Source organism: Rutidosis leptorrhynchoides, chromosome 4 (assembly GCF_046630445.1).
Source record: "Rutidosis leptorrhynchoides isolate AG116_Rl617_1_P2 chromosome 4, CSIRO_AGI_Rlap_v1, whole genome shotgun sequence".
Lineage (NCBI taxonomy): Eukaryota > Viridiplantae > Streptophyta > Magnoliopsida > Asterales > Asteraceae > Rutidosis > Rutidosis leptorrhynchoides.
This window is the reverse complement of record NC_092336.1, coordinates 644,741,739-644,765,967: the sequence shown is the minus strand read 5'-3', so window position 1 is coordinate 644,765,967 and position 24,229 is coordinate 644,741,739. Positions and strand designations below refer to the sequence as shown.

Genomic DNA, 24,229 nt, shown 5'->3' with positions numbered 1-24,229 from the left:
CGTTTAACACATAGCTGTGCTAATTCCTTAGTGTTATTATTACCCAAATAACTTAATAATTCCTTTCAAAATAGCCAATTTTGTCACAGCTCCAGCAATACAACTCCGACTTCTCTTTCAAAACAACTTTATTATAACCTTGATATATATATGCGTACTCATTTATTGATACCAGAGAACCTTTTATATTCCACCATAATATCATCAGCGTTTAATCATCTAAAAATACAATTCTCCTGAAACCAGCTCGGATTGATAACCGATGATTCAGATATCGTAGCATTAAATGCAGAGGAAACAAAAAAAAAAATTTAGAAGGTCTAAACGGCCAAAAGTTTGATGATAAAGAAGGGAGTGTTAGGAACGCTCGATAGAAAATTTGGTACTGAAAAACGGATTGAGCTAACCATGAAGGAAATAAAGAACAAATACAAGGACCATACCCTATATTCAAAGAATTCAGGTAATTCTGGATCCAATGAAATCTTCAACGAATATCTTGCTCCTTACTCATGTTAAAATCTTGCGAAAAATATTTCTTCATCCACTTTCGAACTTAGAAATTTCAAAATATCATCATAAATATCTTCGATATTTCTGAAGATATTTTCATCAATATTCTTGCCCGAAATTAGATACCTTTTCGTGCTATCTGTATTCCATTATATTGGAAATTTCTGTAAAATCTAAGTATAAATTATGAATGAATTGTGGAAAAGTGTTAGGAACTGATGCATGAGTTAGTATAATATAATGACGCCCGGCCAACGTGATTATATTACAGTAAGTCATGCTGAGTTTCTAATGAAACGTAATGATGGTTCACAATAGATCATACCACCATCATGTGCCATGTTACATAATTCTTTCATTCTACTTAACTTCTGAACATATCAAGAAAATGTATTCTTGATAGTTCTATCTTCAGTAATTTTGATAAATTTGAAAATCAAATCGTGCTATCATGTTCCTCCCTGCTTAGAACATTATAATCATTCGAAATCCTATATCTACGAATTCTGGACCATTATTCGCTTGACTTGAAGTCGGGAAGAGAAAACAAAAGCATAGAGCTTCGAAATATAAGGGAGAATATAAAGCCCGATAACAACGCATAAATTACAAACCGTGTATGACAATGTTTATCGCAACATAAAGACACGGGAGAATTAAAAACACTATAACCCCAAAGGCGAAGTAGAAGAAAGTAGACTCCTCTGGTGGAAGTTGGAAAAGGAGAATGAATGTTACGATAGTAAGGATGAGGACAAGGATCAGAACTGGATTAAGCATTTTCACAATCGTTTGAAAGTATGGATCGAGAAAAAAAAAAAGAATTGGAGTGGTGAAAATAATGGAACGAAAGAAGTTCATTTATAGAGAAGATACCAGACAAAGCAATCGATACAGATAATCACATTAAATTAAAGAGGATCATAATTTTCCATAAATCCTGAAGAATCAAATCCTATAGATTTTCAAGATTTTCTTTTAAATTCCTTGAATTTCGGAAATCCACCGTGACAACGTCAAAGGTTAAATCTCTATCTCGATCTTTTGTGATAGCTTCACTCGTACTCTTCGAATAATCGAATTGTCTTATTCATATTACTCTATGGTAATAAAACTCTATTTATCAACTCATATTCGTCATAAAAACAATTTTATTGTTAGCCATGACGACCTCACTCAAATTTCGGGACGAAATTTCTTTAACGGGTAGGTACTGTCACGACCCGGAAAATTTCGACTAATTTTGAACCAAACTCTCGATACGATTTAATACTTTTAACACGATAAGCAAAGTCTGTTAGGTTGGATCTCAAAAATTTTGAACTATTTCATATATTCATTTGATCTTCGACCATTCCCGATGATTCACGAACTTTTAATTGTAAATAGAAATGTATATATAAATAGCAATACATGAAACTAATTATATATTAAGTATATTAATGAACTATTATGTGAATATGAATGAAAACTTTAACTTGTTATCTAAGACTGTTCATGTAAATATAGTGAGTAGATTGAATATATATAATTTGTCAATGTTAACAATGTATTAAATATACTCTGAGATTATTTATTTCAGTATAGATAATATATTTATCTACTAGATATAAAAAAAATAATTTTATATAGTAGTTAGAATATATATAATTTCTATACATAGTTATTCATATGAATATTATATTATAGATAATTTATAAATAGTATATGTAAAAAAAAATTATAATACCTAATTACATGATTACAAGTTAAAACATAGTTGTTGTATCAATACTAATATTAATGTTATTACTTTATTATTAGTGTTAATATTAGTATCAATTGCATTAATATTATTATCATTAATATTGACATAGTTATAAGTATTACAATTCTAATAATATTAAGGTTATGAATATCAAAATAAAAAATTTAAATATAAACATTATTGTAAGAATGGTTAAAAATTTGAAATCTATTTATGACCAAATATTATGAGCTATTATTAATAAAACCATAATTAATAACATAATTATTAAAATCATCATTATTATCATTAATAGAAATATCAATTTTTTTATGACCTTTTAGTATTATTAGTATTATTTTGATATTACCATTATTAATGTTATTATTCTTGCTGTTAGTATTGTTATTGATATTTTTATTAGTATATTTATTATTAAAGTATTAATTATTAATATTAATTAAATATAATAATAATAATAATAATAATAATAATAATAATTCAAATAAAATAGAAAGACATAATGTATGCGAATCAGATTATTAAACAGATCCAATTATTTTGTTTTTGGTTTCTTTCTTCCTTTCTATTATACTCGTGACATTTGTGGATCCCATCACCATTATAAAACACAACTGATCAAGATCCTTGTTGGCCATTGAAAGATTAATACTTCCATCATCTATCAATCGTTGATATCTGCAGAACCAAACAGAAATTCTATACCAAGTTCGGTACCTCCATCGCCATACCTTTTATGCTATATCTCAAATTCAATTCACATCTCAAAATCTAAAAATATAGAGTTGTTAGGAATCATTCAAATAATCTATCTGCAAATTTTGAGTCTCCAATTCCTCCTAACGAGCTTGACTTTGGAAGTCAAAATTTTGAAAATAAAAAGTCAACAGATCGTTCTTCAACAAATTCGAAATTTCTGTTTCAATTTGAGTCAAGAGGATAATTTTTATAGATTCTAGAGGTAATTTAAAACATATTTCGTGTTATCATCAATATCCAAAACGTTCTCCAATTTAAGAACAATTTTTTTTTTCTCTTCCTCTGTTGCGACGGCAGCACTGCTGCTGTCTTTGTTTTTATATTTTTTTTACTATTTAATCTCAAATAACCTCAAACGAACATTTCTGTATTGATAGAATGTTCTAAATTGAATTCGTAATTTCACTAATATGATTGTTGGGTGAAAAATTGGTCGATGGTATATGGAAGAAGAAGAAGAAGTTATAGATCACATAAATTTCGGTTAAATAAAATAGCCTGCGGATTTAAAACAGATAAACAAGCCAGCCCAGCTGGTGTAGGTGTGTGTTGCGTTTCAAGAGGTCTTGGGTTCGACCCCTGCTGGGGCAGTTTCTTTTGAAATTGTTTTTAAAGGTAGTTTATGACTTTTATTATTATTATTATTATTATTATTATTGTTATTATTATTATTATTATTAAGAGTAACCCTATTATTAAAGATATCATTATAATTAAAATTATCATTATCATCAAAAGCATCATAATAATAAAAGTATCGTTATTATTATTATTTTTATTAATATCATTAAATATGATTTTATTTTCATTATTAAAATTATTATCATTATTTTTATTACTAGTATTATTATTAATATTATATGTATCATTATTTTCAATATATTATTATTATCATTACTACAATTAAAATAACCAGTATTATTATCAAAAGTTAATATTGTCATTAATAAACCTAATTATTAATATTATCAACACTGTTTTAGTATCATTAAAATTATTATTTTATTTAATCAAAAGTACTCATATAAGAATATATCAAGTACATATATGATAACTATATAAATATTACCTTACTATATTAAATAAGTAATATATAATTAATATGGAAAGAGCCTTTTGATCGTTCGTCTTCATTAGTTTTTTCTCCTTGCTGAGAGGACCTTTTTCTGTAGGTTCCTCATAGCCTTCCTCCACAATCTCCCATAAGTCTTGTCCACCTACGAAGGTCTTCATTTGGATGATCCATCGATCATGATTATCCTTTGTGAGGCGAGGAAACGTGATGACATTGTTGGCCATCATCTTGTCGAACCAAGCTCTTGATACCAATTTGTTGGAAATAGGAAGTTATGTATATTATTTGTGGAAGAGAGGATTGATGATTTAGATGTTTGATTGATCTTGAAAACTTTGTTTTATTGCTTATTGTTTTGCTTGATTACAAATGAGGGGTGAAGCCCTCTATTTATACTACTCAATGGATTCATCAACTAATATCTAGATATTTCCTAAGTATTTTCTAGACTTAGATATTTTTACATGATTATTCTACACACATTGACTACTACACATTACATGAAGTTTCTAGATATTGGACTACAATCTTGATCCATATACTTGTATACTTGCAAGCCCATATCCAAAACAAATATCCCAAATCAAGTTTAGTTTCCAACATTAATAAACCAGTTAGTATATATTAGTCTTATACATGGAGCTTTCAACTATCAGTGATGAAGTAGTGTCAAAATTTGCAACAAGCTACTATTAGCTGTCTTTGGTTCTTTTCACATCTATATTTTTTTTTTTTTTTTTTTTTTGAAAGACAAGCTTGGATCAGTCCGGACCGAAGCCTAGTCATCATTTGTACACACACACGCGCTTTCGGGCAGGAAACCCGAACCACACTCTGAGGATCCGACCCTTTAACCATCCCGAGGGGCAGGCGGGCCGGATCTTAGTCCCGGAGCGGGTCGGTAAAACCTTCCCTTTGGGCCACCTTCAAGGAATATATTTCAATTCTTAGAGCGGGTGACGAGGCTCGAACCCGAGACCTCTAACCCTGCGAGTACACAAGTGTAACCGTGGTATCATTGAAACATTCTTTTGCTCTTGTAACACGAAGAATACAACATAAAAGGGTACAACATATATATGCATATGTATGTAGAGGCAAAGAACAATTAAAAGGCAAAGTTTAGGAACCAAAATCATATCCCTCAAAATCTGTATATTTCTTCAATTAATCACAAGTACTGTTTGTGCACCCTTGCTCGGTTCTCTTCCCACCAGAGTCTCGCGTGCACCTCTCCGTATTTTTCACGGCTACATACATTTAACATGCCGATTACTGTCATAATAACTACATGATCTGGTAACATATATACATATCATGTGTTACTTTTAGTTCAGAATTTTGATTATTGTTATTGTTATTATTATTATTATAAGCATGATTGTTACTACTAACCTGAATCTGACACGTCTGAGTTCCTTTGAGCCGCCTGGAACAAGTCTGATAGTTATGTAGACTCCAGGTTCATCTTCTTCAACCCATTCATTATCAACATCACTAACGTTGCTGATGGAACGCTCTCCTGATTGATCAGCCTCAACCTCTTTTGATGAGCTAGCACTTGTGGCCGAGGCATCTATTATTGATGATGATGATGATGATGATGATGATGTTTCCGTTTTAGTGCCACTAATGCTTGATACTTTTGGAGTAGCTGTGAGAGTAGACGAGTCATAGTCCGAACTCATTAGGGTTGAGTCCTGGTTCTCAAGTTGTCTTTCCTTACTCAAAGTTTGTTTTAGAGGATTGTTTCCAATAGATTCAAATTTTAAACTCTGTTAAATAAACAAAATCAACCATGCATATTTTATCAAAAAGTGTGACTACGTCTACAAGCTTCTAAACCCAAAAAGGCCGTGGGGTTATTATTTACCAACATACCCTTGAGTCGAGCTGCGCAGTATCGTGTTCTGATTTAAGAGTTGTTGGAAGGGGATGAAACGCTTGTCGATTAATTAACTTCTGGACATTGTAAAGTTCCATGACCTTTTCGAAATTCTGTTGCCACCATCTTTGCGCTTGCCACTGGTTAAACATTTCCCGGCTGCCATAAGAATTACCATTACCATATTAGACAAAACTTATGAATAGTCTCAGGGTATTTTCATCTTTTCACCTTTTTTTTTTCCTTTTTTTCTTTTCCCTTCTTTCTTTCAAGTAAGATCACAAAAGCCCCCCACACTTTGTTCAAAATTAAAATCGGCCCCAACACAGGGGTTAAATCGTCAAATCAAAATTTTCATAAAATATCTTAAATAAACTCCACTCAAATATACAACAGGTCATATCTTCTCGCTCGCAACGAGTTAAATTTTTCCGACACCATCCTTAAACTCAAAATAATTTTATGAACACAATGTCACTAACTATACGCAAAACGGACGCTTTTAAAAAAACGCTAAATATTTAGGGTACTTATCATATATGTTGATTTTTCATTCGCGTGCTCCGTAACTAAACACAATAAAATACATTAAAAATCGAACCCCCAGCGCCAAGCGAGAGTTCGAAAACTAGTTAATGACATTTATAAATAGAAGTCAACTTCTGGTCCTTGATGTTACTAAATAAATAAAAGTATGCTATACATACCTGTTAAATAGATTTTGACAAATTGTATTCTTATAATATAATGTGATCGATTTACATCAATTATATGACATGAACATGAATATGCGTTGCCATGTTTGTCATCAATTTGAAGTAGATGTACGTAAACAGTACCACACCTGTAGGTTTAATTAGCTAGGCTCAGTGGCGGAACTGGAACCCGGCCACAGATGCGGCGGGTGTAAAAATTTATTAGAATTTTTCATTGATAGCTGGGGCGAACACTAAAAAAAACCTTATTTTTTTGTTAGAAACAGGGTATGTAAACAGATAATCCGGATATTTCTAGAATCGTGAAACATTTTTCTAATTGAATATTTCGACCCTCCTTGTCTAGGGTTACACGAAATTTCAATTGGGATAAGACTAGAAATGCAAATCGTTTCCAGACAAGAAGAACGCGATTTATGTGAATAGATTTGTGTGTTCGTTATGTGTGAAAATTGAATAAGAATATGAAAGCAGTTTCCCAAAACTGATTATATAAAACAGTTTTGGCGGTTACCAAATGAATGGTTATGACGGTTGAAAAAGGAGCGGGAAAAAACGTTTTATTTAAACGTTTCATTAAAACGTATCACTCAAAACGTTTTTGTTTCGGGGCGCTGCCCCAGCCAGGGGCTCTGCCCCTTGGACCCCCCGCCATTACCGTGCGCCAGTGTCTAGTTCACTCTTATTGACTTGCACTCCGCACTCACCGAACCCATGTTAAGTATCACTAGTCAACTCCTGCTTTCTAGTAAATCACAATCAGCTAAAATGATAGTTGGATGACACTAAAATCACCAACATTTTTTAGTAAAATTTTTTTTTTTAGTGTAAAATTTTTTTAAAAAAAAAATTCAGCTGGGGCGGGTGCCCCGCCCTGCCCCTTATATATTCCGCCCCTGGCTAGGCCATACTAAAACATTGCTTTCATTTCTATGATCTGTAGTAACTGAAATAATTAATACAAAAGTAGATAGATATCAATAAGTAATTGCAAAACTTTTCCTCCATCACGCCGGGTTACAAGCGTGATGAAGGCCTGATGCTCCAAAAAATCACTCATCATGCGGCAATATTCATGGTCTAAGCTGAATATCTAAAATGGATACATAAATATCCATTAAATGATTATGACATAATTACCGAGATAGTCTCTGTCGTTCACTCGTTTGTATCAAATTGCCGAAATAGTCATTAGGGTGATTTATTGACCCATATAGTACTCGTGATTTGCAAAAGTCGTCGAGGTAGTCCATATCACTAACTGTCTATATGGTTCAACACTGAATGATGCACCATTCAACACCATTTGTCTTCGGATGTTATAAACAAACGTGCAGAATGCTGAATGGTTCAATATTCAACGTTGAATCATTCCATTAAGAGGTAATCAAATAGCATAATAAGTGAAAGATTGATTCAGAGCCATCAATTCTGAAATAAAAAGTCAAATCACAATTTATTTTTTTCTTTTACAAAAGCAAAATTACGCTTTTACCACAAACCAAGGTTGCAAAAACTCGCTATTCGGAGAGTAATCGGTCAGAACTTACTTTGAAAGAAGTAATCGACATTTAGGAGATTAATCGAGGATTAATATGATTGTACTTTTTATACATTTAAATAAATAAATTTTAAAGATATATGAGTAAATATAGAAGAAAACTATAAACATAAACATAAACATAAACAATAACATAATTGTCTAAAATCAATTATTTTATTCAAATACTCTAAAAGAAGTTTAAATTAATATTAAAATGTTGTCAATCTTGGCATTGACCGACTTTGATTAGCGAATCCGGTTTTGACCGATTAACCAATGTTGACCGACTACTTAATCGAATTTTCAAAAAACGAAACAAACCGGAGTAACGGAGGTTTTTTACTACAGCGCAACAAACACTACAGTGTCATTATCAAGCTTACACGAACAAGCAAAACGTTATACCGACTTTCAACTTTCAAGTATATTAGTTATATATTATATATATATATATATATTAGTTATAGTTATATATTATATATATATGGTGCAGTAAATTATGTACGGGCAATTAACAATGGATTATTTGTAATTATTATTAATTACCTGAAACGGATTTGTTTAAGATCGTTACCACCACGCGGCAAGGAAATAAAGGTGATCAAAACACCTGGTTCAACCTGAGCAACCCACTTTTTAGGTTCAATCTCTTGGATCAATACCACCGGCGGCGGATCAATACCACAGCTACCCGACACCGATAGCGTTCCTGCCGTCATATCACCTATTGATATGCCTTTTATCCTTGCTTCCATCTCCTTCCCCCACACTCTGCCAGAGCTCGAATTCTTGCTTCCAGTTTGCCGGTAAGACCACCTGAACAGCTCGGAGACTGAAGCCGATGATTCTGATTCCGCATCGTTACTCTTTTGTAACTGCTTCTGTGGTGAAGTCATCATCATCATGGATGGGTGTGCCGTACACGGAGTGCAACTTCGATACGCTCCTGACGCTTTTAGCGCCATGTACTTAATCTATTTATTTATTGTGAAAAATCAATCAATCAATTTTCTCTCTCTCTCTCTCACTACATATATTTCAATAAGTTACATCAACTAATTTTATTAATTCATATTCATATTGGTTCAAAAGATGTACCTGAGAACCGAACCTTTTCATAGGTTGTTTACCGGCGGCAAGTGTATCCCCATTGCGATTTGATTCATCGTCATCATTAGGTTGTTTTGAACGAGGGACACAAGTTAACATTGTTGGAAAATCGTGTGTACTTTTACCAAATCAGATTAACGTAGCGGATAGTTAAAATAATAATCTTTAATTATTTTATGAACAAAATTTATACAAGATTAAATTTTCACTTATTTAATGAAACATGCACATGATTAACGATCCCAAAAATCCAGTTACACCATAATAATTGTCAAGAATATAAATCATAAGATGAGTAAACGATATACCTTTCTTGAAGAAACTGATTGAAGGAGAGAAACCTACGATCAAAAATATGACCGTCTCTTTGGATAGTCCACACTATACTTCAAACAACGTCAATGGATGCTAGTCCAAACCCAAGTAATAATCAATCAACCTTTGATTAATATTATGAACCCAAAATATGTAATATGTGTTTTTCCTTTTAGTTCATCGAAAGCATTAGAATGATTCAAAAATTACTTCGTAATATGATACACATATATGAATATATAATATATCCCATTTGTTTGGTAGCATAAAGTAAATCAAAAGAAATCAAGATTCGTTTGTTTGATAGTAAAAAGCAAATCAAAAGAAATCAAGATCATTTTCAAATACAATGCTATATTTTAAAAAGTCGTATTTCTCAAATACTTTAGGGGTAGTTTATGAAACTTATAATTAATAATTTCAATCATATCACTTTCATGTGAATAGTAAATTAATTAATTTCATTTCATTTACTATTCACATGAATAGTAAATGAATTAATTTCGATTTACTATTTTATTACTTGAGTAATATATATACATTATATATATATTTTATTTGACGTCTCGGTGTATATGTGTGTGACCCCGAAGGCTCAAATGAGGTTGGCCATATAGTTATATGTTGTACCTTGCACATTAATCCTACAGACTCCCACTTGTGCATGGCACAACACCAAGTAACTATACAAACAATGACAAGCGTCTAGCAACACGTCATTGTCCCCAAATTCACGTGAGGATAGTTTCTCGAAACTGTTTATGGTAAGTGTTAAATGTCATTCGTCCTTTTGTTTCAGATACTTTAGTTAAACTTGAGATATGGATCATCGGTCATTCTCATTTGTTTAACAATTTTATTTATCGATCTTAGAACTGAATTAGATCACCAAATTAATTAAGTATCATCTTAATTACATCTGGGTGCGGCCACACAAATATCTTATTCATTCATCGAGGAGCTCAAAAAGTATCTAACTCCAAACATTTTAGAGGAACAAATCCTATATTGTATACACGTGTCTATCACGAGCTTTACATTATACCCAATAATGGCCTTTATAACAGCCTTATTCAGGACAACGTTTAACCATATCAAAATACAATGCTACACTCATCAAGACGGGCGTGCATCTCAAGTCTAAGGACACAAAGACATAATCACTAAAAGATTCACTACTGACTACGATCCATGTAGTGACATCTCATGGTTGGGTCATTCCAATATTCATCATCAATGAATACATATGAATTTTGGTCTCAACAAGTTAACTATTCATCATCAATGAATATAACCAAAATTTCACATTAATCTTAATTCATGTTATTCCCATAACATGACCGATTATGGAGATTTTGAATAATCAACAATTATTCATGGATTAAACATGCTAATATAGAACACAGTGATATAAATGAAAACGACCATATCAAGTATGTCAGTTCATTAATATAAAACTGCTTAATGTTCCAAAAATATCCAAATATTAAATTACAAATGAAAAAGATCAGCAGCATAACGAAGTCCAATATTACTAGCATGATCATCATGCTTGTTGTGCATCATGGGCTTCGTGAACGGGTCAGCCACATTATCATTTGTATGAACCTTTAAGAATACTAATATCATTCCTCTTAATGACTTAATGAATGTAGTCAAACTTTTGAAGAATGTGCCGGATACTTTTATATACATGTGATTCTTTCAAAAGTATATTAACACTCGAACTATCACAGTACATATTATAGAAGATTAAATGTTGTGTACTACTCTGAGTATAACAACGAACTTCCTTACCCAGACAGCTTTCTGAGTAGCTTCTCAGTCAACAATGTATTCTGTTTTTGTTGTAGATTGTTCAATAGTGCTATGCCTAGAGCTCTTCCAATCAAATGTCTTGCCCATCATGACAAAGAAACAACGTGACTGGATCGAGAATCATCTTGATCAGTTTGGAAACTAGAATAAGTATAAAACTTAATACTTAACTCTTTTTCCAAACCACCGTAAACCAAGAACATATCATTAGTACTATGCAAATACTAAAGAATATTCTTAACAACAATCCAATGTACTTCACCCGGATTATGTTGACAATGACTCGTCAAACTCAAAACTAACGAAACATCGAGTATAGTACATATCATGGCATACATAATGGATCATATAGCCGAAGCATATGTGATACATTTCATTTGTCTCATCTCATCTACTGTGATAGGACTTTTGAGACTTTCTCAAGGTTATGCCCTTTTGCATTGGCAAAGCTCCATGCTTGGAGTTTTGCATGCTAAATCTCTGCAAGATAATGTATGTACTTTGATTCAAACCAATAAGCCAATTGGATCTATTGTATAGATCCTCATTCTAATAATATAAGTAGCTTCATCAAGATCCTTTATGGAAATACATTTTCCAAGCCAAGACTTGACATCTTGCAAGTTGGAATGTTATTTCTAATAAGTAATATGTCATCAACATATAAGATCAAGAAGACTACTCTGCTCCCACTAGCTCTAATGTAAACTCAGAGCTTATCTTGGTTTTGAGAATTGATTTTCTCATTAAACTTAAGATTCTAGCTCTTGGATGCTTGCTTTTATCCATAAATGGATTTTAGAAGCTTGCATACTTTATTAGGATGCTTAGGATTCATAAACCCTTCCGGCTGAACCATATATACGTCCTCGCTTAGGTCGCCATTTAGGAAAACGGTTTTGACATCCATTAGCCATATTTTATTATCATGAAAAGTAACCATGGCAATAAGTATCCTAATTGTTTTAGGGCTCCCGACTAGTGAAAAACTTTCATCATAACCTTTTGTCACCAATAGAGCTTTAAAAGTGTTTACATTACCGTCCATATCAGTCTTCCTTTGAAGACCCATTTTTACCTCATTGTCTTACAATTGGGTAGAAGATCAATCAAGTCTCATACTTGATTATCCTTCATGGACTGCATATCTGTATTCATAGAATCTAGTCATTTTCAGATTCAGAATCTGATATGGCCTCACACAGCTAGAGGGTTCATCATAATCCCTTAGTTGAGGTTTATCTGAATTAATCAGATAATTAAACCTCATAAGCCGATGAGCTCTACTAGATCTATAAGGTGCAGGTGTAACACGTTCTGGCTTACCAACAGTGTGCTCAGTTTCAACGTGTGGATTGCTAGTGCTTATTGAAGGTATGTTACTTTAAAGTACTTGAATTTCTTCAAGATCTACTTTACTCCCACTGACTTCTTGTAAGAGAAGATCTCTTTCTAGGAATTCAGCAGACCGAGCAGAAAACACGTTGTCTTCAGCTTGGTAGTAAAAGTAGTAACCTGTTGTTTCCTTTATGTATCGTATAAAGTAACATTGGATAGTTCTGGGTACTAATTTGTTTGAAGTGTCATGCTTCACATACGCTTCACAACCCCAGAATTTGAGATAAGACAACTTGGGATTCTTCCCATGCCATAACTCATATGGTGTCTTTTCTACCTTCATAGTTGGAATCACATTGAGTATGCCTGCAGCAGACTCTCATACATATCCCTAAAAGACGGTAGTAGAGAAATCAGACTCATCATAAATCAAACTATATCAAGTAAAGTTGATTCCTCTTACTCAGACACACCATCGTGTTGTGGTGTGTAAGGTAGAGTGAACCATGAGACAATCCCACAATTCTTTAGGTGGTCCAAAAACTCTTGACTCATAAACTCACTTACTCCATCGGAGCGAAGTGCTTTAATGGTCTTTCCAAGCTGATTATCTACTTCATTTTGGAATACTTTTGAATGGTAAAATAGTTGTATGTTTATGTTTCAGCAAGTGAACATAATCATAGCTACTATACTCATCTGTAAATGTAATGAAGTAAAATTAACTAAATCTATACATTGTTCTTAAAGGGCTACATACAACAGTATGTATTAGTCCTAAAAGATCTTTAGCTCTTTTACCTAAATCGGAGAAAGAAGCATTTGTCATCTTTTCACATAAACATGACTCGCATACATCAAATGACTCAGAGCCAATTGATTCCAAAAGTCCATTAGACTGGAGTTTTGAAATGCATTGTTTGTTTATATGACTCATATGACAATGTCATAGATAGGTCTTATTCAAGTCTTGCTTGAAGACTTTGGCGATGTAGGTATACACAGAATTCTCATTTGAAATTACACTATGCATATCAATTTCAAAAATACCATCACGTGGATAGGTATTAAGATAAATATATTATCCTTAGAAACTGAAATATCTAAGTGTGTAAATGCAAGTTCAAAACTAGCATCTTTCAAACTATGTCGCTCGCAGTATTGAGAGCATAATGCTATTGTTCCAACAAAACAATAAGACCACTTAGAGAAGTAAGTTCAGAGGTACCAATAGCTTTAACAAAAGCTTGATCCCCCTTGCCTACTTGCAAATCCAGTGTGCCTTTCTTTAGTATATTACTTCTTCTCATTCCCTTCATATTGTTACAGGTGTGAAGGCCACAACCAGTTAACAAAGATATAGGAATCACTAGAAGAAGTATATAACTATTTATGGAATATACCTGATTTGCTAGTCTCACCAGCGTTGCCTTTTCTCAGCTCAGATTGGAAGATAGGACAACTTCCTTCTCCAATTGCCAACCTTTCCACAATGGAAACATTCGGCGTCTTTTGTTGGGCTTTCCTTCTTGGAAGGTGGAATATTTTTCCTAGCAAATGATTTGTCATTTTCCTTCCACAAAATATTCGGCTTATTCTTTTTCACCCTTCAATCATATTTCTTCCTGATCATCGAACAACATCCGATAGAAATTTTGCTAAGCAGCAGCAACTGCCACAACAGGAAGTATGAATAAGGGTTCTAAATTTTGTTCAACTTCCACGTATGCTTGAGAACAATTCTCAGGTTGCAGTGTCAGTCTAGGAAGTTTGAACATTGAGTTTATCCTTCTCCAACAAAGAAGGAAGTGTGTTTTGGTTTACGTCTTGATTATTTGACATCTACAATAGATATAAGATTCAATTTAGTATTTTCGATATTGAGCTTTAATAAATTAACTACCCAAGTTTTTATAATATTATAAAAAAAACAATTAATTTACGAAAGCCTAAGATCCACATAGAGGTTCCATAGCCACATCTGTTGATCAGCTAGCAGTTATGGAGTCTATTGGTAGGTAACGGGTACCAATTGCATTACAAGTGCAACTCTTAGATCTTTATGAGACCTTGAGATATGTGTAGTTCAACAAACCACTATTATCTACTAACATGTTTGTCTCATCCTTGCCTCGAACTCAGGTCTCACCGTGAATACGATTAAGTCGTCCAATTTGAAAACAGTGGAAATTCACGCTAGTCTCACTAGATCGAAAAATCCACCTCGTGGCTATAATTCAGCCTAGTCTCACTAGATCAGAAAAATAACGAGGAGTGTTTGCAAGCTCATTGGATGGCATGACTTAAATTTGACGGGTATTTTGTAAAAAGTTTGTGTCAACGAATAATGCATGCACACAAGATTCGCTACACTACTAGTTAAAAAAACATTTTAACCAATTGTATATGTCGATTATGTTTGTGATATAATTTGTTATTTAATTTATAGGATATAAAAATAACAAATACACAAACGTGTATCGTTTTAAAACAGTTTTAAAAGATGTCGTCCATATATTTTATTTGACTTTCAAAATCATTTATCATTAAACTCGTTAGAGTTTAACTTATTTTAAAATCATCAATTTTAATCTTTGAAACTCGTTTAGAGTTTTAGTTAATGTTTTCATCAAAAAACATATATATATAATTTGAGTCTCAAAATTATTTAACTTTAAACTCGTTAGAATTTAACCATTTAAAATCATTAATTTTAATATTTGAAACTCGTTACCGGTTTTATTTAAGGTTTTCATCAAAAACATTTAGCATATATTATAATCAACCATTAAATATTAATGCGTAAAATAAAACACAACCATGCATCACACACACATAGCCTAGCCCAAAAAATCCTATGCTTAATCCCATGAGCCGACATGGGATCAAGAGGTCAAACTAAGGGTAATATCGTAGCTCCCACTTAATTCAAGAATCAAGTGAAAACTTGACAAACGCCATCGTTGTCAACTTGACCTGTTCGCCATCTTCTAAGTCAAACTTCGTGTTGCATCTTTATCTTCAATTTTCATCTTGTTACATTTATTTAAATTTGAAAATACAACTAAACTAGTACTTTTACAAATTAAAATAAACTGAAATACAATACTATGAAAATGAAAAATAAATACAATACAACTTTGGCTTCAAAATGGCCTTTCTAATAAAATAAATAATCAACATGATATAATATTGCCGTAATCAACAATCACAACAATCACATAGGTCGGGGCATTACGGGCTATGTATGCAATCACAATTTTAATAACTACATTATTAAAACCTATATATGGCTTGTCCATGGTTACAATGCATGTGTATAACCATGGAATATAACAATCAACAATTATAATAAATATTCAAGCCATAACAATTAAATCTACAATTTAAAATAGTGATATTCTTTCAATCATATTTGTGCGTCATGAGGTTAAGTCTAAATCAACCGCGTTGACTTTAAAAAGCAAAAAGGTTTCGACTTTTACCAATTCACCACAAAGCTAAATTTAAAGAAAATCACGCGACAATTAAGATGGTGTAAAAGCGGCTCTGATACCACTGTTGGAAAATCGTGTGTACTTTTACCAAATCAGATTAACGCAGCGGATAGTTAAAATAATAATCTTTAATTATTTTATGAACAAAATTTATACAAGATTAAATTTTCACTTATTTAATGAAACATGCACATGATTAACGATCCCAAAAATCCAGTTACACCATAATAATTGTCAAGAATATAAATCATAAGATGAGTAAACGATATACCTTTCTTGAAGAAACTGATTGAAGGAGAGAAACCTACGATCAAAAATATGACCGTCTCTTTGGATAGTCCACACTACACTTCAAACAACGTCAATGGATGCTAGTCCAAACCCAAGTAATAATCAATCAACCTTTGATTAATATTATGAACCCAAAATATGTAATATGTGTTTTTCCTTTTAGTTCATCGAAAGCATTAGAATGATTCAAAAATTACTTCGTAATATGATACACATATATGAATATATAATATATCCCATTTGTTTGGTAGCATAAAGTAAATCAAAAGAAATCAAGATTCGTTTGTTTGATAGTAAAAAGCAAATCAAAAGAAATCAAGATCATTTTCAAATACAATGCTATATTTTAAAAAGTCGTATTTCTCAAATACTTTAGGGGTAGTTTATGAAACTTATAATTAATAATTTCAATCATGTCACTTTCATGTGAATAGTAAATTAATTAATTTCATTTCATTTACTATTCACATGAATAGTAAATGAATTAATTTCGATTTACTATTTTATTACTTGAGTAATATATATACATTATATATATATTTTATTTGACGTCTCGGTGTATATGTGTGTGACCCCGAAGGCTCAAATGAGGTTGGCCATATAGTTATATGTTGTACCTTGCACATTAATCCTACAAACATTTTAGTAAGTTAGATAAATTTTATGTTTGAAAGGAAAATGACGTACGTGAGAAACACAGGAATTGAAATTCAGATGAAAGGAATAAATAAAGGATTCGTACGTGAGTAGCAATAATAATAATATATGATAGATGTATATGTGAAGTATATGTATGTTGTGTTGGTGCTCAGCCACTTTTATTTCTTTCCTTGAATTCCGCCATTAAATAGATTCCTTCTTCATTTTATTTAACAATTTCACACCATTCTACTCACTCGGTCCAAAAAAACAGTTCCGTTTAACTTTTTTTTTTTTTAGATTTAAAATATATAAATGAATTGTCTGATTTGCCCTCAATTAATATAGGTAAAAAGTGTAACTGATAAATTAATTGATACATTTAAAGTTGAATTTCCAAAACTAAAAATGACATAATTGGAACTTTAATGATATTTAAAGAAAGAGAATAACTTTAGGACAGCTAAAAATAGAAAGGTGAACAGTTTTTTTTAGGACGAAGGGAGTAACACACACTTCTTCATCAATGGTGACCATCACATTAGCACTTTCTCATCACACTTAACTTAAAATTAAATCACTCTCAACCATTACATACTTCCTTAAAAAAATTGTGACCCACTATATTATTTAATTAAAAAAATTACAACATTAAAGCTAATCGTACATCACATTTATTCAAATACATTCGTTCTGAAATGTGCTTTATAAGGATGAAATGCAAAGCGAAACATCGGGACTAAGTGAGGGCTAGCTTGTTGTTAGTGGCGCCCTCGAGGGCTAAAAGGACAACGTGAGAAGGGCACATACTATTTGGAGTGCTCTTAGTCATCGAAAAAAAAGGAAAAGAAAATACTCATATCTTTAACATGGTATAGTGGTCGACTAATATTATGTAATACAGAGTATATCATTATACCTGATTAAATATTTACACTTCAAATAATAATTAGTAATAAGAATCTATATCTATATTTATATTTATACTATACATTAAAAGAAAAGAAAAGAAAAATTGAGTTATACTTTTTTAGCATTATTGAATTTGAACTCTTAGATAAAAAAAAAATGACCTCCATTGCCCTTACTTGATAACTATTGGATTAACCCATAACTTTATAACTAAATTCACTCACATGAAACTTCCCATCATACCCTTGATCCAGTAAAAAAAATACGGGAGTATCTGCTAGGAATAGGGGTCACGCCATTTACTCACTTCACCCCATTCTCATAAACCCTAATTTCCAGTCTGAAACACAATGAATTCTCTCTTCAAGAACATACAACCACCATCTTCAAAGAAGCAGATTAAAAACACGCATTAGAGATGGATCTGTAATTACGCCTCTTCTACGACCATTATCTTCAAAAATCGAAGGCGAGAATCACTATTGAACTAGGTCAGCGGGTTGATTTCCATCGTATCAATCGTTATTGTACAAGGATAGCGGGTAGATTTTTCATGATTAATCAATTGCTAAATGATCATCGAAGGCAACAATCACTATCGAACAAAGTTTTTCTCAATGTACTATGATCATAAATCACGAGCAAAAATCAGGATCGATTCATCAAAAATCAAATCAGATTAGGTTTGCCAAGAAATTAGGGTTCACAAGAGATGTTCACCTATAGAGATAAAGCTTGGTAAAGGAAGAGGTTCGTTCTCTTTTGAATTTGGATTTGTTTATGCGTTTTTAAATTTTGATGTTGTCGAATTCTTATTGTGATTAATTGAGTGCTATGATTCACTGATTCTTTCTACCATTTGTTGAATTTGATGATTGTTTTAAGCTATAGTCTATGTTTATCTCTGGTGCCCACCAACTATTCGATGAAATCCTTCAAAGAAAAATGTGTGTTATAAACCACTATAATCTATATTTATGTTTCAGGTTTTACGCATTACTGGATTGTTATCTGTTAAGTAACATTTCACAGGTAATGTTGGTCTGTCCTTTTTTTTAACTTTTTGATTATGTTCATCTTTTTATAAGTCTATTTGTTTCAATAGCTGCGTTAGTTTGTTTCTTAAAATCTCAGTTTTGTGCGTATTTATTAGATACAGATTAATTTTTATGTGTTGTTCATGAATGTTGTTATTTCAGGTATTACATACTACACGGTTGTTTGGTAAGTTTTTATATTTGTTACTTGATTTTTATAATTGCTTTTTGATTTTATATATATATATATATATATATATATATATATATATATATATATATATATATATATATATATATTGTCGGATGTTTGAATTTACGTTTTTCTTTTTTATTGGACTTGAATGCATTACTCAATAGGGCCAGTGGTTCTCAATAGGGCATTACTCAATATGGCCAGTGGTTCTCAAGGTAATTAGCTTCATCTTTCTTTCAGTATATATTTTAAGCATTTATATGTATAGGTATATTTTGGACATCGTAGTAGCAATTGTGGTTACATTTAACACCAAAAGAATTTTATCTCTGTTAACAAAGTCATTGCTGCTTTTTTGTAACTTATTTGTTACTTGGTAATTAGAACTTTCACTAATTTGTGTGCCAACTTTGTATATGCATTTGAAGAAAAATGTGGTGGTGCTGCAAACGGAGGAAAACCGGGATGGATTCAATGATTTAGTTCGCCATAACATGTTTGAAAAGGGTCAAAGTAAACGTATATGGCTGAGCTTTACAAAGTCATTGACTCTTCAGATGTTATTCAGGTTGGTGTTCTTGTTTGGAATGAATGCTTATTTTTTAAAGTTTTTGCTCATTGGCATATTTCACCACATGAATTATTACGTTTTGTGCTTTATTTTGGTAAATTTTGATATTCGTTGTTTTTCGGTAGGTAATCAAGTCATGCAATACTTATGTTAATTATTATAGGTACTCGAAGCTAGGGGTCCTCAAGTGTAACAACCCAACCCGTTAACTAACCAAAAACGCGGAATAAATTTTTTTTTTATAACAGTAGGGTGCGCTGAGCGCACCACTCCTAGTGCGCTGCGCGCACAAGGCCTGGCAGCTTCTATCCGGATTTTCAATTTTTCGTTTAATGATCTTCGACTTCCCGACACTTTTAGACGAAACGGTTTACACAACATTTAATACTCGTTAAAACTAACACGTTCCAATAATAAAATAAGTTTTACGACATCGGGCCCACATATGCACAAATTACCCCTTTAAGTACAAAATACATGTTCCGACCACATGAATTTAATCACAAGATAAAAGCCGAGCATGACGATTGGGGATACGCTACCAAATCCTAATCAATCCAAAAGCAAGCCTTCTAAAGCAACTACGCGAGTCCACTAGTTCCCGCTTACCCGAGCCACCGCATCCATGCAAATCTATAAAAAAAAAAAAAAAAAAAAAAAAAATCAACAACGAGAGGGTAAGTGATGTGCATAGAGGTGTATACGAAATAGCTTATATTTTACTGGGAAATACTGTTAAATACGATACAATTTTACACAAGTTATTTATTTATTTATAGAGTGGATATACATAAACCTTGCTACAACACTTATAGGCAGTGTACTTAATCGTACAGTAGTGTAGTTTTTAGTAAGTCTGGTTCGTTCCACAGGGATCTAGCCAAGTTTAACGCTATATTTTTAAAACTATATATATATATATATATATATATATATATATATATATATATATATATATATATATATATATATATATATATATAAGTAGTATTATTATTTTAAAAGGGGTTTTTACCGTTTAATGACCGGTTTGTCGATTTTAAAACTTTTAGTCGCAGTTAAAACCTAATGTAAAATATTAAAAATAAATATAAATTAATTTAAAGCGTAAAGTAAATGACAATAATTAAAGTGCGATAAATAAAATTGCGATAAATAAAATGATAATAAAATTGCGATAATTAAAAAGTACGATAATTAAAAGTGCAATTAAATAAAATGACAGTAAATAAAAGTGCGATGAAATATGAAATAAAGGAATTATGCTTATTTAAACTTTCATAATCATGATGTTTGACGTGTTGATTTTAGTTTATTACTATGGGTTAATTGTCCTTTGTCCTGGATTATTCGATATGTCCATCTGGTTTTTGTCCATAAGAGTCCATCAGTCATAAATATAAAGTGCGAGTATCCTCGTCAAATTACTCTTATATCCGAAGTCAAATATTCCAACTAATTGGGGACTTAAACTATAATTACATCAATTTTCTATGTATGTAATTCACCCCTGTTTTAATAAGTCCATTAACTATTAATCCATTCCCGTGTCCGGTTAAATGAACGATTATTAGTACTTATAAATATCCCGTCCATCGTGTCCGATCGAGTGTATGTGGTTATTTATAGGTACGTCCAATTGTAATTTTTATATTAAATTAACGAACTATCATTCAATTAAAAAAATATAAAAATCATTAATAGCCCATAGTCTAATTTCCACAAGTGTCGTTCTTTTGTCCAAACCCCAATTATGGTACAAAGCCCAATTACCCAATCTTAATATTTAGCCCAACATTATGATTATTTTGGCTTAAATAAGCATAATAATAGCTTAGCTATGAGACATTAATTTAAAAAGGTTAAACATAACTTACAATGATTAATAATAGCGTAGCGTTACACTGACAGAATTTCGACTTACACACTTACAACATTCGCTAACATACCCTTATTATTATTAAATTAAAATTAAAATTATAAATTATATATATATATATATATATATATATATATATATATATATATATATATATATATATATATATATATATATTACGTGAGAGATAGAGAGGATAGAAAAAGATGTCAAACATTCGACCAAAAACTGCGAAATTTATAGATGTGGCCAGCCTTTTAGGCTCATGCGATCGTATGAAATATGGGCATCCTGGCCATGCGATCGCATGGCCAGCTGGATCAGCTCACATGTTCTTGTTTTCTAGTTTGCCGACATTTTTAATATATAATATAATATATATATAATTTTAAGAATTAATTATATATTATGTTATATTCATGTGCATAGTTGACTTATAATTTTTAGTCCGTTGCGTCGAGCGTTGAGAGTTGACTCTGGCCCCGGTTCCGGATTTTCGAACGTCCTTTCGTACTATTTAATATCTTGTACTTTGCGTTTCACGGCTCGTACTTTTGTAACTTTTAGACGTTTCTCATCAATAATTTGAACCACTTTGATTGTACTTTGTACTTTTTAGCTTTTTTGTCGTTTGCGTCTTCAATTCGTCGAATCTGACTTTTGTCTTCACCTTTTATTATTTAAACGAATATCACTTGTAAATAGAACAATTGCAACTAAAAGCTTGTCTTTCTTGAGGGATAATGCTATGAAATATATGTTCGTTTTTAGCATTATCAAATATTCCTACACTTGAGCGTTGTTTGTCCTCAAGCAATATAGTCTTGAAATAAAAATACTAGAATCACTTCTTTATTCTTCACACTTTGTACATCAGTGATTTCGATTTGGCGGTATGAACAATGATAGTAACGTTGTGGTTTACAGTCCCACATGACTATGAAAATTTAGATCCTTAAGGAAATTGGATCTTTATGAAAACATTTGATCTTTTGAAAATTAAATCTAGCTTTTACCCTAGATAAGTTTTTCATAATAACCCTTCACCGGTGTTTGCGAAATTGTTTTTGTGGGTTTTGTGGGTTTCAGATTTGAAAGTTATAGCTCAAAACTTGCGGTTTTGTGTCACCCACTTGCTAACCTTGTATTGGGAAAGCAACACGTCCAGTATACTTGCTCTGTATATTACCTTTCGGTAAACTACCGTCCGGTTGTAAAGGAAAGCGTTGAATAAGCAACTGTTAAGACAATGTCCCGTGACATGCTTTTGATTATGGTCTATATCGTGTCGGATGCAATTACTATCCTTTGTAGGAGCAATAGTAAAGATCACCCTATAGTTTTTCGGTCTGGCACAAGGTCCTGTCTTCGACCATGCTATGCAACCACCGTTCTTATGGTTGACACCCGATTTGGTTCAGGTGACCTAATGAATTTCAGGTGAATTCTTAGGATTTTACGTTCAATGGTAATGAACGCATTAAAAATGGGTTTTCAGAAAACAAATCGGTTTGTAATTTGATCAAAATATTTTCTCGTTCAAGCTCGAGTTTAGATATCATCGAATTTCATGAGTTTGAATTCTCAATCTTTAAGGTCAATCTCAAGGATTGAGTAATAACAGTCTTAAAAGCTGATTTTTGATCTTTAAGGAGATTATCCTTTCTGGGGATCTGATTCATTAGTCTTATAAGCTAATTTGCACGGTGCCCCCCCATTGTACGAGACAGATCCTCTCATGGTTAGGATAAGTCTGACCACTTGGTGACCCTGTTTGATGCTGAGGTCCGTGGATTTCCAGCTGATTTTCGAGAAAACTTTTCAAGGTTTTTCGTAGACTCTACAACTGGTCTGGATGACAACTTCCTGACCTAAATCAAGAAGCGCGTGTCTTTTTCGGAAGACTTTACTTCCTTTTATATTACAATAAACTGGGTAAAACTGATAAATATCGTCCAAAACAAAAGTATTTTCAATTATTTTTACAAAAATATGTGATATATGTTCTAAATAACTAGGTAAATTTTTCCCACACTTGGCTTTTATTTTCCTTTCTTTGCCTTTTTATTTTCCTCTATTCCATTTTAAATGAATTCTAACATTTTAGGTTGTTTCTCAATTTATGTCCTTTCCGAGGTAACAATAATTTCGGTGTTAACACCTAGTTTTATCGTTCATAAATTTGTATAAACATGATTTTGAGTTCATTTAATTAAAAATTTTGAAAACTTTTACTAGAATTGGGTAGTCAGTATATAAGACTAGGGCTGTTCTTTATTATCAGAGAGCACTAGATTCTAATACAACTACTGCGTTGCTAGTATTTTTAATGGTAACCAAGTGTTTAAATTTAAAAGGTTAAAAATCTGAAAGAATTTAACCTCTTCC

The 24,229-nt window shown here is 32.0% G+C and overlaps 1 protein-coding gene and 1 long non-coding RNA gene across 3 annotated transcripts; one reads left to right on the top strand and one right to left on the bottom strand.

Moving 5' to 3' along the window:
• Positions 1 to 5,163: 5,163 nt before the first annotated feature.
• Positions 5,164 to 9,447, bottom strand: LOC139904375 (protein Brevis radix-like 4). Of its 2 annotated transcripts, none has more exons than XM_071886309.1 (5): positions 9,337 to 9,447; positions 8,785 to 9,212; positions 5,976 to 6,138; positions 5,490 to 5,869; positions 5,164 to 5,344 (listed from the first exon to the last, which is right to left on the bottom strand). In XM_071886309.1, exons 1-5 carry the CDS (start codon positions 9,445 to 9,447, stop codon positions 5,266 to 5,268), a joined length of 1,161 nt encoding a protein of 386 aa, XP_071742410.1. In that variant the 3' UTR covers positions 5,164 to 5,265. The 2 variants fall into 2 exon arrangements, with proteins under 2 accessions (XP_071742410.1, XP_071742411.1); XM_071886310.1 differs by having other exon boundaries at positions 5,339 to 5,390.
• A 9,045-nt stretch (positions 9,448 to 18,492) lies between these two features.
• Positions 18,493 to 20,051, top strand: LOC139904373 (uncharacterized). The gene is made up of 5 exons (XR_011778763.1): positions 18,493 to 18,908; positions 19,145 to 19,190; positions 19,358 to 19,382; positions 19,556 to 19,606; positions 19,820 to 20,051. It is a non-coding gene; the product is annotated as an uncharacterized lncRNA (long non-coding RNA).
• The last annotated feature ends 4,178 nt before the right edge of the window (positions 20,052 to 24,229 follow it).

Excerpts from the sequence above, each read along its gene's own strand:
- LOC139904375 (XM_071886309.1), bottom strand. The coding sequence starts at position 9,447 with ATGTTAACTTGTGTCCCTCGTTCAAAACAACCTAATGATGACGATGAA. Across the intron at positions 9,213-9,336 it reads TGAAAAGGTTCGGTTCTCAG|ATTAAGTACATGGCGCTAAA; the intron begins GTACATCTTTTG and ends ATAAATAAATAG. Across the intron at positions 5,345-5,489 it reads CTCAGACGTGTCAGATTCAG|CCGTGAAAAATACGGAGAGG; the intron begins GTTAGTAGTAAC and ends AAATGTATGTAG.